This window comes from Propithecus coquereli, unplaced genomic scaffold (genome assembly GCF_000956105.1).
Source record: "Propithecus coquereli isolate 6110/MARCELLA unplaced genomic scaffold, Pcoq_1.0 Scaffold1, whole genome shotgun sequence".
Lineage (NCBI taxonomy): Eukaryota > Metazoa > Chordata > Mammalia > Primates > Indriidae > Propithecus > Propithecus coquereli.
In genome coordinates, this window is record NW_012133857.1 from 2,363,681 (window position 1) to 2,379,929 (window position 16,249).

At 46.3% G+C, this 16,249-nt stretch overlaps 1 protein-coding gene across 2 annotated transcripts in view; it reads left to right on the plus strand.

Moving 5' to 3' along the window:
• Positions 1 to 16,023, plus strand: part of XYLB (xylulokinase homolog (H. influenzae)) — a 44,780-nt gene extending 28,757 nt beyond the window's left edge. The window contains exons 13-19 of one of the 2 annotated variants that reach the window (XM_012638809.1): positions 45 to 160; positions 857 to 930; positions 3,193 to 3,289; positions 7,169 to 7,227; positions 8,684 to 8,771; positions 11,507 to 11,601; positions 15,283 to 16,023. In XM_012638809.1, the coding sequence (XP_012494263.1) occupies positions 45 to 160; positions 857 to 930; positions 3,193 to 3,289; positions 7,169 to 7,227; positions 8,684 to 8,771; positions 11,507 to 11,601; positions 15,283 to 15,360 (607 nt within the window). In that variant the 3' untranslated portion in view covers positions 15,361 to 16,023. The remainder of the gene's footprint in view (positions 1 to 44; positions 161 to 856; positions 931 to 3,192; positions 3,290 to 7,168; positions 7,228 to 8,683; positions 8,772 to 11,506; positions 11,602 to 15,282) is intronic. The other variant, XM_012638800.1, reaches the window with a different exon arrangement.
• The last annotated feature ends 226 nt before the right edge of the window (positions 16,024 to 16,249 follow it).

The window sequence follows — 16,249 nt, forward strand, 5'->3', positions numbered from 1 at the left end:
CAGAGTGCTGGCTCCCTCCCTCAGAGTCATGTGCACTTCTACAGCTTTAAAAATGGCTCCCTCATGAGAGAGAAGATCCGCGATGAGTGTGCTTCCTGTTCCTGGAGCCAGTTCTCGAAGGCACTGCGGTCCACAGAGATGGGGAACGGCGGAAACCTGGGTAGGCTGGGTAGTGACGCCTGGGCCTGTGAAGGTCAGCAGCTGCCTGCCAGAGGGGCAGGGCCTGGGGCCCCGTGAGCTAGGGGAGAGGAGGGCCATGGAGAAGTCCAGGGAGTCCCGTCATCTACACTGCTGTTCTATAAGCCTCACAACCTGGCTTGGGACCCCGTCTTCTGCATGAGGTTGTGGCCGTGAGGCTCCTCTTGGCTGCTGCTCCACATACTGAGTGGAAGATCAGGCCATAGCTGCATCTTCTGTCCCCTCAAAGCTCCTGGTGACAGCATCAGAGATGACAGTCTCTGCCCTGGTGCTTCCCCATACAGAGCTTTCTGCCTGAGACACAGGTCATCAGTAAACGTGCCCAGCATCTGGGCAGGCCTGAGCAGGGAGGGGATATGCCTCCCTTGATCAAACCTGTGTTCGTACTTTAGGATTGGTTGGGCAGCTGCTTCCTGGTCAGGGCTGCCAGGTGGGAAGAGCTGTCTCTAAGAAAAGTTAGCCCAGGCCTCTCCGGTTCCCTGTCCTGTTGGAGAGAAGGAACTGAGAATATTCACAGGTCTCACTTGGATGACAAAAGGGTGCCTAGGGATTCAGGCATGTGGGGTGATTTTATCCTGCTCTTGTGCAAATCTGTTGAGAAGCTGATCTTTTGTTTTTTTAGCCACTGACAGCTAATCTCTTCCTGGTTTTATTTCAGGTTTTTATTTTGATGTAATGGAGATCACCCCTGAGATTATTGGGCGTCATAGGTTTAATGCAGAAAACCACAGGGTATGTATGTTATTGGTCTTGGAGCTACATTGGCTCCACTTTTGAGTATTGAATTTAGCAACTGACTGTCAAATCATGCTGCTTTCAGGAACTTCATTCATTCACTCATCCACTGATATTACAAACACTTTTGACGTGCCAGGGCACATTCTAGATGCTAAGGAATCCACAGGACCTAAGGCAGACACTTTCCTTTCCCTCAAGGAGGAGTACAGAAAACCTGAGAGTTCTGTTCTGGGCTAACACTAACTATCACTGAATATCACAGAGCTTTTTTCCTTGGCGATCTTTATCCTACACCTACCAAGAACTTGCAGGTTTAGATCATAAATTCCCTCCTGACTGAAAGAGCCTCTGGGACAGGGAGGCACTCACATTTATCGAGCTAGGCACCATGCCCATGGTTTTCTGTACCTTCCTCATTTCCACCTCAAAGCAATTCTGTGAGGTGGGTGTTATTATCCCTCTTTCCAGGTGGAGAAGTTTAGGCTTAGAGGCTCAGGCTGAGTAACCTGCCCAGAGTCACAAGGTCGAGGGGGCTCAAAACCAATCCTCTCTGTCTCTGAGGATGGTTTTCTTTCTCTTCCACCATGCGACCTCTCCCAGGAAGGATTCAGCTGATTCTTGCTGCTTGGAATTGATATTTCTGTTAGATGGTTACCAGAGAGTCATCACCACATTTTGGCTCTGAGAGATGTTTCTGACCCCTGTAAATGTCTGGGGAGCTTCTGTAAGATGCTCTCTTCAGTGACTGTAACAGAGTTGGCATTGGATTAGATGGCAGATGATGGCACTGCATGATGGATTGTGAATGGAAGGTTCTGTGTAAGGTGTACGGAGTTCGCCTCAGTCTTCTGATGGAGAATCAGTTGGTTTCTGTTATTCAGAAAGAGAGGATATGCCTGTTCTCTTTTATGCACATCAGCCCTAGATTTATCAAGGAGAAGGTAGTGTTTTTCATTCATTCAGTCGATAGATATGTGTGATCGGTGCCAGGCATTACGCACACAAAGGAGAACAGGATGCACGTGGTCCTTGCTCTACAGAGCCCAACATCTAGGAGAGCAATGGATAGCCGACAAAGGAATGATGACAGCACGTCCTGATGAGGCCAGAGGGAGGAGCCAGTCTTCCCAGACCCTTTCTAGGCTGTTGAGAGCATCCTGTCATATGCTGAGGTCCCTAACCTGCCTTTAGCCGGGGTGGAATTATATGCTACCCTCTGGCTTTTGTGGGGTTTCTTCATGTCCCAGGTGCCTCTTGGAGACAGTTGGTCACAGCATGTGATATGGCTAGAAAGGGAAGAGCAGAGTACCGCAAAAGAAGGCAGTGGGTGGGCTGGGGACTTGCCCTAGGAGGGGTCATTGGGCACAGGCTTGCCTCAAAAGGTGGCCCATAGGCTGAGACCTGAAAGGGTGAGAAGGATCTCGCCGTGGGAAGAGTGGAGCAGATTTCGGGCAGAGGGAACACTTTGGAAACTGGACAGCGTCACAGTTTGTGAGGGAGAGAGCGGCATAGTCGGGGGTCTCAGTGCTGCAGAAGCAGGGTCGAGCCGGAGCTTGATGCCCCTTAGGCCAGGTTGAAGGGCACTCCACAGTCGTGGGTCCTCAGCGTAGGCTTGTGGCTCTCGCTTAGCGAATGTCAACTGGGTATTCCAGGCTCTTCACCTAATTTGATCATTACAACAACCCTAAAAAACAGGTGCCACTATTACCTCAGTTCTGTTAAAGAAAATGACACTTGGCAAGACTTACATAACTTATTCGAGGTCATGAGGCTGAATGGTACGGTCAGAACTTGAACCTTGGCTGCCTGAGACTGAGCTCTGTGATGCCTGTGGCTCCCCAGTGGCATGCATGTGAGGCTGTGAGCTTGTGTGTGTGTGTGAGACAGGCAAAGTTAGTGGATAGTAGCAGTCTCCAAACATTTTGGCACCAGGGACTGTTTTCACAGAAAACAATTTTTCCATGGACCGGGGGTGGGAGGGGGATGGTTTTAGGATGATTCAAGCACTTGAAAGTCCATATATTATGCATTTTATTTCTATTATTATTACATTGTAATGTATAACAAAATAATTATACAACTCACCGTAGGTTGGGGACCCCTTGGTTAAAGAGCCCAGCTATGAGTTCCAAATCTGGGCTGTTGTTTAAAAAGATAAACACACACACCACACACACACACACACACACACACACACACACGCATGAATGGTCCACGAGAGTGCCTCACTCTGTGCCCACCTTTTCCTGGAGATAGGTCTCAGCATTCCCCAAGGACGTGGAGGTTCGAGCACTGATCGAAGGACAATTCATGGCCAAGAGGATTCACGCAGAAGGCCTGGGCTATCGAGTCAGTAAGTGAACCGCTAGCGGGATGTGTCCTGGGGTGGGGACTCAGGACCCAGCTACCACCCTGGGGCCAGGACTGGGGGACAGTGTCTGTTAAGGCTCTCTTAACAGGGGGCCTCATGCAAGAGGGAGATGAAGCCTGGCCCTGAGGTGGGGTGAGAAAGTGAGTCGACTGGCACTTGTGGGCAGGCATAGCATAGGGGCAGGTGTTCCTGCTTCTCAGTTCTGTCTCCAGTAGCCTGACCCCTTGGCCAGAAACTGTAGGACTTGGGAGAGGTCTTCCTATAACCCTAAGCTTTAAGCTATAGATAAAACATATTGAACTCTGGACTCCAAGGACATGGGCAATGCAGGGTCTGGCCTGAAGCCATGATGCCACCACTGTGGAGCATCCTTCAAGCTAGCACTGAGTCCTCCTAGCCTGGCCAGGACCCTCCTGCCTATGGGGCACTGTCTGGGCCTTTCAGCTTAGAAAGAGAAGTATAGGGATGTAGTATCCCTATGAAAACGCAGAAGACTGGTGTCTTAGTCTGTTTTCTGTGTCTTACGACAGAATTCCTAAACCTGGGTAATTTACAAGGAAAGTGAATTTATTTCTTACAATTATGGAGGCTGAAAAGTCCAAGGTCAAAGGGCCACATGTGGTGAGAGCCTTCTGACTCTCTGCAGAGTCCTGAGGTGGTGCAGGGTGTCACATGGCAAGGGAGCTGAGTGTGCCAGCTCAGTCCCATTCCCATGATAACCCATTAATCTGTTAATCCATGAGTGGATTAATCCATTCATGAGGGCATTCGTGACCCAATCACCTCTTAAAGAGCCCACCTCTCAATACTGCCGCAGTGGGGATTAAGTTTCTGTAAGAGTTCTACAGGGGACAAATATTCAAAGCACAGCAACTGGCATGGAGAGGGCAGATCCAAAGCTGAGAGCAGGCAAAAGGAGGAGAGAGGGATTTCTGAGAACTTGAGCTAGGGAGTAGGAAGCTTTAGGAGATCAGTGAATTCCCCTAACTGATGGCATTGGAGTGGTCTGGGGTCTGGCTGGCCAACGATGGAGTCCTGGTTTCTGAGATGTATTTGTCCCTCTGAGCAGCAACTGTTGTCACTCTAGAAGGTAGAAAAACCTCTGAAGCCTCTTTGCTTGAGGGCCTCCTTATGACACTTTTATGGGCAATCCAACTTCTATGTAGTATATGTTTTATGTCTTTGAACCAACCAAGTAAAAGGATAGTATAAAAATACACATTAGGTAAACCTCTTGGAAAACCTGTTAGCATTTACTAAAGCTGAATCTATGCCTACCCAGCAACCTCATTTCTAAGTAAGTGCACAACAGGAGTTTGTGTACATGTTCACTGAAGAAGTACATTAGAATATTCATTGCAGCATTATGCTTAACAGTGGAAGCAATCCAGTACTTGTTAGGTGTAGACAGGATAAATGCACTGTAGTGCATTCATGTATCAGGATACAACACAGAAATGAAAATGAACCAGCCTCAACTGCACACAACAAAATGGGTGAATCTCACAATGTAATGCTGAGTGCCTGGCAGGAGTCCTCTGGCTGTTGGGAGCGAGTACTTCGGAGGGGACAGCCCAGTGTACAGGGAGAGGCAGTCAGGGTAGAAAGTCCACATGGACTCAGGAGGGGCTAACAGGATTATGACATTATTCCCAGCTTTTAAAGCATTTCTTGTGTAAAATAGCATAAAGTTCCTTATCCTCTTAGCAAGCTTAAATACAGAATCAAACGTGTTTTGCCAGCTCTGTCGGGTGATCGCTTAATGAATATGCTTGGAACTCAACAGAGTTACAAACATGAGGCATCACTCTCCAGGCTGCCATGTGAATTGGCCAGCTTGAGTTTTTGTTCTTGGTCAGTCTTCATCTCATGGAGGGTTTTAATGGAGTCTAAAAAGAAAAAAGAGGCACTTTGTGTAAGAATGATAGTCATGATACTAATAGCTGCCAGCATTTGTTGGGCACTGACTATGTGCCCAACACTTCATCCTTATTAACACAGTACCTCTGAGGTAGATGCTGGTATCACTCCCACTTCACAAAGTAGGAAACTAAATCTCGCAGTGGTTAGCCAAAGCAATCTTAAGCAAAAAGAACAAATCTGGTGGCATCACATTACCTGACTTCAAATTATACGACAAGGCTATAGTAACCAAACAGCATGATGCTGGTATGAAAGTAGAGATCTAGACCAATGGAACAGAATAGAGAACCCAGAAATAAAACCATCTACTTACAACCATGATCTTCAACAAAGCAGACAACAACATACACTGGGGAAAGGAAGCCCTATTCAACAAATGGTATGGGGAAAATTGGATAGCCACATGCAGAAGAATGAAATAGGACCCCATCTCGCTTTTCTTTTTTAAATACTGTTTTAGCTGTTTATAGATCTTTATTTTTCCATAAATATTTTATAGTAAATTGGTTCAGTTCTTTAAAAAAAATACAATTGGAATTTTTATTTAGGTTGGATTGAATTTATATACTAATTTTAAAAAAATTGACATGTTTATAATGTTAATTCATATCCATCTAAGATCATGGACTATCTTTTCATTTATTTAGATATTATTTTTTTGTCCTTCAGTAACAGCTTAAATTTTTTCTTCATAGAGACCTTTGAATTCTTTGCTAAGGTATTTCTTGGCTACATTACATTTCTGGTTGCCAGTGTAAATGACAATTTATTTTCTGTTACATTTGCTAGTTGACTATTATTAGAAATGCCATTGATTATTATAAATTCATCGCATATATGGCAAGCTTATTAAACTCTTATTAGTTTTATTAGTTTGCTTGTTTTTTATTTTTTCTAAGTAGATGACCTATGGTCAGCAAATAATGATAGTTTTCTTTTCTTTCAGTCCTTATACTTTTTGGGTTTTTTGTCTTATGGCATTGACTGGTATATCTAGTACTATGTTACACAGTATACTGGATGCGGTGAATCTTTGTTTTGTTCGTAGTTGTATTAATTATCTATTGCCCTGTAACAAATTACTTCAAAATTTCGCAGCTTAAAACAAGAATGAACATTTGTTTTCTTACACAATGTCTGTGAGTCAGGAATCTGGGATCAGCATAGCTGGGTGATTCTGATTGAGCATCCCTCCTGAGGCTGCTTTCAGGATGTCAGCTGGGACTGCACTCATCTGAAGGCTTGACTCAGGCTGGAGGATCTGCTTCCAAGCCAAGTTACTCACATGGTTGTTGGCAGGAGTCCCCAGTCACTTGCCATGCAGACGTCTCTATAGGGCTGCTTAAGTGTCTTCATGATGTGGCAGCTGGCTTCCCACTGAGGGAGTGATCCAAGAGAGTGATCTGTATCACAGCAAGATGGAAGTCTCAATATCTTTTATCACCTAGTCTTGGAAGTCACTCCATTATTTACACACAGTCCTAGTGGGTACATGAGTCGACCCTATTGAATGTGAGAGGGTATAATAGTAGGACACAGGGGTCATTTGGAGGCCATTTTGGACTCTTGTTAGCGTACTAGTCTTAAAGAGAATGCTTCTAAACCTTTCTGTTAAGAATGATGTTTGTTATCAGTTTTAGGTATATGGCCTTTATCAATTTAAGGAAGTTCCCTTCAATTCTTGCTTTGTTGAGATTTAAAAAACAAATTACACAAAGGTAGGACAGTAAAGGTGGATGGGGCAGCAACCTCACAAGCAAATGACACGTGACAGGCCTTCATGGAAGAGTCAGCTTTGGATCGCTCCCTAGTCCTGTGTGATAAGCTGGAGGCATAAGCCCATCATCATCCTTTGTGGCTGAAGAACTTTGGAAAAACAACTCTTTCTGCCTTGGGGGAATTGCCACAGCTATTTTATTTTTTTCTTTTCCCTTGCAGTGCCCAAGACAAAGATTTTGGCCACTGGAGGAGCGTCCCACAATAGAGACATCTTACAGGTAAGTGCTGGTGGTGGGCCCTGCACTGTGGCTTTCCCACGTCTGTTACTTGTAAGAACCAGAGACTCAACAGCAAGGACTGCACCGTTCCCACTCCTTCAGGACTGGGGAGCTCACAGTCCACTCCCTCCAGGAAGCAGCTCTATTGCCTTACAGCTCACACTGTGAGCAGGTTCTGTCTCATATTCAGGTGAATTCTTCTGCCCTGTACAATCCATCAGCACTGGCCTCTGGAGTCACATGGAGAGCGCCTGTTCTTCCACATGGCAAACCTTCTCCTTTCCAATTTAACTCTCTAATTCTCCGGTCAGTCCTCTTGTAACATAGTTGCCAGACTCTGTCACTGTCCTTCTGGTCCTCCATTGCGCTAGAAACATATGACCAAAACTGGAACCAACCTGCAGATATCTGACACTCAAGCTGTCACATTGTGGGGCCATCAGGTCCTCTTTTGAGGACATTCTGTATTTTTGGGTATAGCCTGAGGCTGCCCTGTTGGAATAATTGCATGAATTACTAACTTGTGATATACCTGTCTTAGGTAAGATGTTCTAGAAACAGAGCCTGAAATGGGAATTCTTCTGTGCTTTGTTGAGAGTGCTTCCAGGAAGAAGGGAGTGAAGGGCTCAGGATAGGATGGGGGAAGAAGGGTAAGCAAACATGTGGTCTTGGCTAGAGTCGGCTTCAGCGCCATCCCAGGGGGAGCTTGAGAGCATGAATTACACCGTAGAGCTGATTCTATCTTAGGTCAAGGGGCCAACTCTCTGCCCTGGGGAAGGGTTAGTATAATCTCCCATGAACGGCAGCCTCTGCTCAGCCAAGGTCAGTTCTCTTGAGGGAGTGCTGTGAGCCATTAGCAGCCTATACTCAAACAGCAGCTGGGGGAGGGCTGTACCCTGGGCCAGTGAAGGGGATCTGGGTGGGCATCAGTGGCACCTACTGCAATATCTCTGGTCAACTAAGACCCTCCCCCCAGGTTTTTTCCATGTGAAGTCCTCTTAGTACAGGTCCTCCATTCTAAATTTATGCAATTTATTTTTTGGACCTAGATGGAAAATTGTATCATTATCCCCATAAAACATGCTTTGTTAGTTTGGATTTTGGGGGGCTTATTAATATTAGTTTAATACCCAGATGTCCCCAGCTCTAGGTCAATGCATTTGCTAGATATACTTCCTAAACCTTCTGCCTTGCCTTTGGTAGATGGTTAAAAAGTACAGGGACAGCCTGGGGAGCTATGGCTCTCCACTAGGGACTCCCCCAGGTCATTCTGCTTCTATGATCACATGGTCTCCAGGGCAGCATGGCCAAGTGCACTCCCTTTAGGGCAGTAGAGGTAGAATGGAAGGGGTCGGAAGACATAGGAGGAGGGAGAACCTGGAAAAAGGCATCCCAAAATGTCCACATTCCCTCTGAGGAATGACTTACCACAGTAAAACCTCTGTGTCCCTTCCAGGTGCTTGCAGATGTGTTTGGTGCCCCCGTGTATGTCATAGACACAGCCAACTCAGCTTGTGTGGGCTCTGCATACCGAGCTTTTCATGGTAGGTTGATAGAGGGTGACAGCTGTCCCTGGAAGTGGTTGGAGCACTGGCTGGACTGAGGAGTGTGGTAAGGGGTGAATGAAGTGTTCCCAGTCTTTGGGGACACTGTAGTCTTGGGGGCTGTAGCTTCATTGTTCTCCCTTCCAGCAAGCAAGGATCAACCCATATCTTCTATTCTTTTTTTTTTTTTTTTTTGAGACAGAGTCTCACTGTGTTGCCCGGGCTAGAGTGCCGTGGCGTCATCCTAGCTCACAGCAACCTCAAACTCCTGGGCTCAAGCGATCCTCCTGCCTCAGCCTCCCGAGTAGCTGGGACTACAGGCATGCACCACCATGCCCGGCTAAGTTTTTCTATGTATTTTTAGTTGTCCAATTAATTTCTTTCTATTTTTAGTAGAGACGGGGTCTCGCTCTTGCTCAGGCTGGTTTCGAACTCCTGAGCTCAAACAATCCGCCCGCCTCAGCCTCCCAGAGAGCTAGGATTACAGGCGTGAGCCACCGCGCCCAGCCCCATATCTTCTATTCTTTCATTCTCTACTTAAAGTGGGGAAAGGGAAGCCAGGTCCTAACTGAACCAGGCCTGGTCAGAGTCAGGTTTAGCACAAGGACACTAGAAAAGGACACAGGGTTTGCTTGAGGGCATATGGGCATGGGTCTGGACAGCTGGAGGGTGGGAGGGATGGGTGAAGTCCAGAGCAGTCTTTTCAGCAAAAACAAGAAGTTGAGACAAGGGGGAAGACTTTAAGCCCAAGCAGTCCAGGACCCTGGACAGCTCCATGGGGGACGATTGCTCTGATCAGGCCTAGCTGAAACTCCAGATATTAAAGGAAGGTCTCCTGCCTAGGAGCGTTCTGGAGGGAGCAGCACATGCCCACAAGGGCATTCCTCCTCCAATTTGGATCAATTTGCCCTGTCCTCTGCCTGCTCAAGACCTCCTCCAGCTGCGCGTGTACTTTAAGGGCTTCATCCTTTCCCTCTAGTGGTTCTATTCTTTGCATGTTTACTCTTAACTTTTTAACTTACCTATTTAAACATATGTTTTTCTGTCAACCTTCAGAATTAGTCAGGGAACATGTTCATCTCTTAATTAACTTCTTGCTCTTTTATTCCCATCCCTCCCCACCCCATCCACCTCCTATACCAAGATCACTTGGGAATTTATTTTAAGATTGTTTTGTTTTTAAGTACATTTTGTATCCTATTGGTTTTTATTTGCACTTACCTATGAGTTTTTTCTTTTTTCTTTTTTCTTTTTTACCTTCCTGCAGTTTCTTTCTTCTTTGTTTCTATGCTCCCCCCTAAATAAATATTTTAAGGGAGAACTCAGTAGGAGATAATTTTGAGGTCTGACATGTCCATGTCCAACAAGGTCTTTTGTTTCACCCTCCCAAAGAATGATCGATAAAAGACTCTAAGTTCAAAATATTTTTCCTGAGAACTTTGAAAGTACTGTTCCATAATATTTTGGCCTTCAGTGTTGCTGCTGAGAAGTCCGGGGTCCACTTCATAGTCCTCTTTTTGCAGAAATGGGAAAGGAATTAATTACCCTGCAGGGACTTCACTGTGTTTTGTTTTTATCTGTCCCTTTGCATGCTCATTTAGTTGCCAAAGGGTACCTGGGGCACTGCCCTGCTCTGTCCTCCAAAACCAAGGCCTGAGCTAAATCCAAGCTCGCCTGTCCCTACCCAGAGTCATATTAGCCACTTTATTTGGAGATCCCTTCTCCCCAGCCAGTCTGTGAATATGTGTGAAGATGGGACCAGAGTCTTTGGACTCAGTTTCTGTGCTGGCTACCCCACCACCATTCCATTCCCTCAGCTATTCCGAGGTGGGGTTTTCTAGCATTTGGTCAGGAAAACTGGCCCTCGTATCTTCAGGAGACCCTCCTCCACTCCTGGTGGTGGTGTGTTTCTCTGTCAATCTCATACTACTGCTTAACTTGCCTAGAAATTCCTCGTCGTTTCTTGTCCACCTATGTCAACCTTCCCTCTTCTCCGGCCCTGCTACTCATTTGCTTGCTGAGTATTTATTGAGCACCTCCTGAATGCCAGACAGAGTCCTAGGCACCGCAGCTTTGGTGGCGACCCAGAGAGACAGTCTCTGGCCTCCTGGAGTTTACAGCTCAGCAAAGGAGGGACTTTAAATAAATAATCACCCAAATATGTGGCCATGAATTGTGAAAATTTCTCTGAGGAAAAGCAGATGGTGCTGAGGGCTAGAGGAGGGCTAGAAAGGGCCTCCCAAACAACTGATGTTCTTAGCTGCAACTTAGCCAAGGAGAAGGGAGTAGGTACATGAAGGTGGAAAGAACATTCCGTACAGTGACAAGGCACTGAAGGAAAACAAGCGGAGGGCAGACAGGCTGGCCAGAATATGGTGATGAGGGGAGAGAGGAGAGGCCAGGAGACCCTCCCCTTCTGTCACATAGTGGGGTTAACTGGCCCATTCCATGAAAGGCACCTCCACAATGAACAAGACAAACTAGGCCCTGTTGAAGACAGGCCTGCGCTTAACATTTTTCTTTTCCTTTTTTTAAAACAATTTTATCAAAGCACAATTCATATGACATAAAAATCACCTGTTTTAAGTGTACAATTCAATGATGTTTAGTTGTGCAACCATCAACATAATCCAGTTTTAGAACATTTTATCACCCCAGTGAGATCCTTTATGCTGTTTACAGTTAACATCTTCATTTGCAAAATACACTGATGTGAAATGACTTTTCCCTTCTAGGCCTTGCAGGTGGGACAGATGTGCCCTTTTCAGAGGTTGTGAAGTTAGCCTCAAATCCCACACTAGCTGCTACCCCAAGCCCGGGAGCTTCTCAGGTAAGAGACTATCAGAATTTGGTCGTAGCATTTGCATTATGAAAGCAACTAGGTTTTTTTTTCCAAAAAGATCACCTACGTTAAATCTGGTATGCTCAACTAAAAGGGAAATTCTGCTTTTTTGAAATTATCAAGAAAATGGAGCAAAACAAACCAGGTTGTCAGCTGGAACTCACATATTGCTGATTTCACAGCCAGGGGTCAGGTGGATTACTGGGCATATCTCCATTGTTCTGTATGCCTCAGGGCAGGCCCTTCCATGTCACTGGGCTAGAGAAGCTACTGAAAGACTCTGTCACTGAAGCGCAAAACATTCTAGGTTTCTAGCACTCAAATCTCAAGTCTGATCCAAGATAGCTGTGCAGTCACCCAGGCCAGGAAATCCCTGTGCAGGCCAAGCCCACTTGTTGCAGGTTGGGTTACCCAGAAAGCAGAGTCTGAGATGTCAACTAAGATATGCAAGGTTTCTTGGAGGTTGCTCTTGGGATCCACACCGGTGGAAGGGAAACGGAGGAGTCAGGATTAGACAGAGGGAGGAGGTGAGCTGCAGTGCAATCTCATGGAGTCCTCAGCCTATCCTGCGGGAAGTTCTGAAGTTGAGATGACCCTTTAGAGTTTGACCCAGTTGGGCTGAGGGGCTGGGCCTTTATATCCCATGTCAATCAGTCATTGCATGTGGGCCACCCCAGGATGAAGTGAGGCAGCTCTTTACAGCTAAAGCAGTCCCCAAAAGGGGCTGTCAGCTGAGGGCTGTCTGCCAGTAGCACCCCCAGCAGCTGGGAGAATAAGTTCTTCATTCCTGAAGGTGAATCTGGATGATCCACCACATCATTCGCCACACCACTGGACCTGTTTACAGAAGGCGCTTGCAGCCAGGGGCAGGGGCGGGTACCTCTTGTAAGGAACTGTGAAAGGTCTGAGATGTACCTGACTTGCAGACTAACAAGTGAGCCTGCCACAGTTTCATAGGTGCGGGGCAGAAGACACAAGACTCCTGGGTCAGAGACAAAGGGCTTTATTATTCATGGTATATCAGGCAGCAGGAGCTTCATGCTTGCATCTGGTTCCCTTGGCCCCCAAGTTCCACAGGGTGATGCAAAGTGGGCCCAGATAGATACTGTGCATGTAACGTGTCACAGCAGGGATCCTGAGCTTAGAAAACTCCCCCCCTTTGCCCCCAAAGGAGACATTATCTTTATTATCCTTGTCAGCAAACAAATCCTTCTGTCCCAGAGAAAGGCACTATCTATGTCTCTATGCCTTACATCCTCAAAATGATAGTCTGAAAAAAAAGCTATCACAAGGCATGTAGAAACATGGAGAATTGTCTCCCAACATATCTTGGAAACAGGAGCTCATGCTTTCCAGATGACCAGACAAACCATACACACAGATGTGCTCAGGCTTCTACTATTTTTCTGCTGTGTGTCCTTATGTTTAAGAGGCCGCTCCATGCAGTGGAGAGATCCTACACCGAGATACAGAGCGTTTGGGTTCTGATTCTTATTCTGCCTCTCATTCACCATGCGGTCTTCATGTGACCTTGAGCAGCACTCCTCATCTCCAGACTTCTGTTTCTTTATCTGTGAAGGGGGCACATCTGTCCTGCCTCCTTTTCACCTGCTAATTGTGAGGCTTTAAAAGAATCCTTGACCAAAATGGTTTTATTATGTAACAGGAAATCTGAAGGTAACGTGGGTTCAGTGGTTCAACATCAGGGTTCTAGGTCATGTTCCCTGCAATTCCCCAGATCAGTGATGGATGGTGGGAACATAATGTAAGCCATATGTGTCATTTTAAATTTATATTAGTCTCATTTTTTAGAAATAAAAATAAATAAAAAACAGGCAAAGTTAAGTTTAATAATATATTTAATTTAATCCAACATATCCAAAATACTGTCATTTCAACATGTAATCAATTAGAAAAGTTACTAATGTGATATATTACATTCTTTTTTATTTTATATGAAGCTTTGGAAATTTTGTGGGCACTTTATACTTATAGTTCTAGGCATGTTCCAAGGCTACCATGTAGGATAGTGCAGCTCCAGATGTGCTCCAAACGGCCACAGGATGTCAGCAGCTTCTCCAAACATCATGTCCTCACACAACTGTATTCAAAGGCAGGAATCAGAGGGTGGCATTGGGCAGAGTCTCTTTTCACACACTTCCTTTTTTTTTTTTTTTTTTTTTGAGACAGAGTCCTCACTGTGTTGCCCAGGCTAGAGTGCTGTGGCATTAGCCTAGCTCACAGCAACCTCAGACTCCTGGGCTCAAGCGATCCTCCTGCCTCAGCCTCCTGAGTAGCTGGGACTACAGGCATGTGCCACCATGCCCGGCTAATTTTTTCTATACATTTTTAGTTGTCTGATTAATTTCTTTCTATTTTTAGTAGAGACGGGGTCTCGCTCTTGCTCAGGCTGGTTTCGAACTCCTGAGCTCAAGCAATCCTCCCGCCTCGGCCTCCCAGAGTGCTAGGATTACAGGCAAGAGCCACCGTGCCCAGCCTGGGTCCCTTGGTCTTAGTGTTGTTGTCTATAAGAAAACATGTGCTCACCTGAAGTGCACCTCCATTTCTCACGCTAGATTACAGCCACAGGTGAAAACTGCTAAAGCTAAAAAAAAGAGGAATGAAAGATAAGAATGTAGGGTTGTGTTTCTTTCTGGTCCTTTTTCCCTTGTTGGTTTTTTGGTTTGGGTTTATTACACAGCACACTCCTTTCCTATCCCACATGAGAATTTGACTTTTAAAGTTAACTTTCTAGCTCTGTTTCCCTTGAGATCTAATAAAAATGGAATATCAACAGTGTTACCAGACAACATTGCTTATGTAAAAGTGGTATTTGTTTGGGAAAACTGTAAATACCCGGTGGAAAGTCTTACTTAGGGCTTCCCTGAGTGCAGTGACTCCTGGACATGTCCTAATAAGTTATTGTAAGAGATACTCCTGTGGGGCATGACGTTTTGAAGCCAGGATGGTTCTTGCACTTATATGATGTGGCTCTCAACTCCTTGTACCTGAGCTACATGCTGGGGGTGAGAGAGTAGGGAATGTGGGGAGGCAAAGAGACCCTCTCCTGGATAGGTGTGTGACCTGCTGTATGAACCACTACCTGGTATCCCGTTGAAGAGGAGCACCTGCAGCCACTCTGCCAACAGGCCGTGTTGCTCCAGTCTACCCTTCTGAGGGCCAGGGTGTGGCCCATGCTAGTATCATGAGTCTCAATATTTAGTAGTGTGTAAGAAGACCCTTAGTGGTCTACATTTAGGGTTATATCCTTAGGAGAGCTTCACAGAAGTAGAATAACTGAATAACAGGCTATGGACATCTTAATACAGGTATGAAAGTCAAGTTTACTTCCAAAAGGGTTATACTACCAACTTTCACCAGCTATGCAATGAGGCAGCCATTTTCTGGTACCAGAATTTTTTAAACTTTTGTAGATTTGGTAACAAAAATTGATTTCCTGTCATAATTTACAGTTTTAAAAATCCTAGAATATAAGTTTGAAAATCAGCATTTCCTCTTTCGTGAATTGATGTGTCCTTTCTTTTGCCCAGCAAAAAAGTTAAATTGCAAGTAAATGGAATACAAAATTTTTAAATCACAAATTGCAGCCAGATGTAAGAGGCATCTTCCCTCCCTTCCCATTCTAAACTACTCTTTCTGCCCCTACAGGTCTACGAGGCCCTCCTACCCCAGTACGCCAAACTGGAGCAGAGACTCTTGTCCCAGGCCCAGGAGCCTCCAGAGTGAATGCTACAGGTCCAGGCACCCCTGTTGCTCCTGCCTGCCCGACCCACTGGTCCCCCTTGAGACATGGCTCCGGACAGCAGGGATCCTCTTCCCTGTTTTGGGCAGCTCTGCCTGCCCATGCTGACTCCTTGGAGTGCTCCAGCCCTGTCCAGGGCCACCTTGAAGCCAGCCTCAGCATATCTTCCTGAAGATAGATGGGCCCTTGAGCCCCAGGGCAGGAAAGCGTCTCTCCTTTTCTTTTATTCTAGGAGGCAGGATAACACTGAGTCTGGGATATGTCCAATAAAAACTATGATTTTCCCCTTGCAAAGGCAGAATTAAAGCTAATCTAGGGACCTAAATCAGCAGAGTGGGGGAGGCAAAACTGCTCCCTACCCCCTAACTTCAGCCTATCCCTGTCTTCAGCCCTGACTCTCTGCCCACTCCTCCCCAAACCATGACCCATAGCCAGCTTCACTCCTTACCTTGACCCTGATGTCCATCCTCTCCCCCAGCCCAGACCCCACAGCCTTTGCTCTCCCACCCCTTTACGCTCCCAGCAACTCCCACCCTCCTTGGCTCAGCTGTCTGAGGTGCCTCCCTGGGCCCTCTTGTCTGCCCCATTCTCAGCTCTCCATGCTGCCCCCTTCTCTCCTTCAGCATCTGCTCTCGCTCTCTCCTTGATCTCCTCTCCTTCCCCACACCCACCTGGTGTAGCTCACCACCTCCCACCCAGACACACCTGATGGGCATGGTGGACACAGTTCCCAGGCCCTCCCTTCAGCTCTGCCCCCAGGCTGCCTGACTCCTGGGCACACCAGATCCCTGGGAGGGGCCATCTCCCAGGAGGCACAGGCTAGGACCTCTCTCTCTCTCTCTCTCTCTCTCTCTCTCTCTCTCTCTCTCTCTC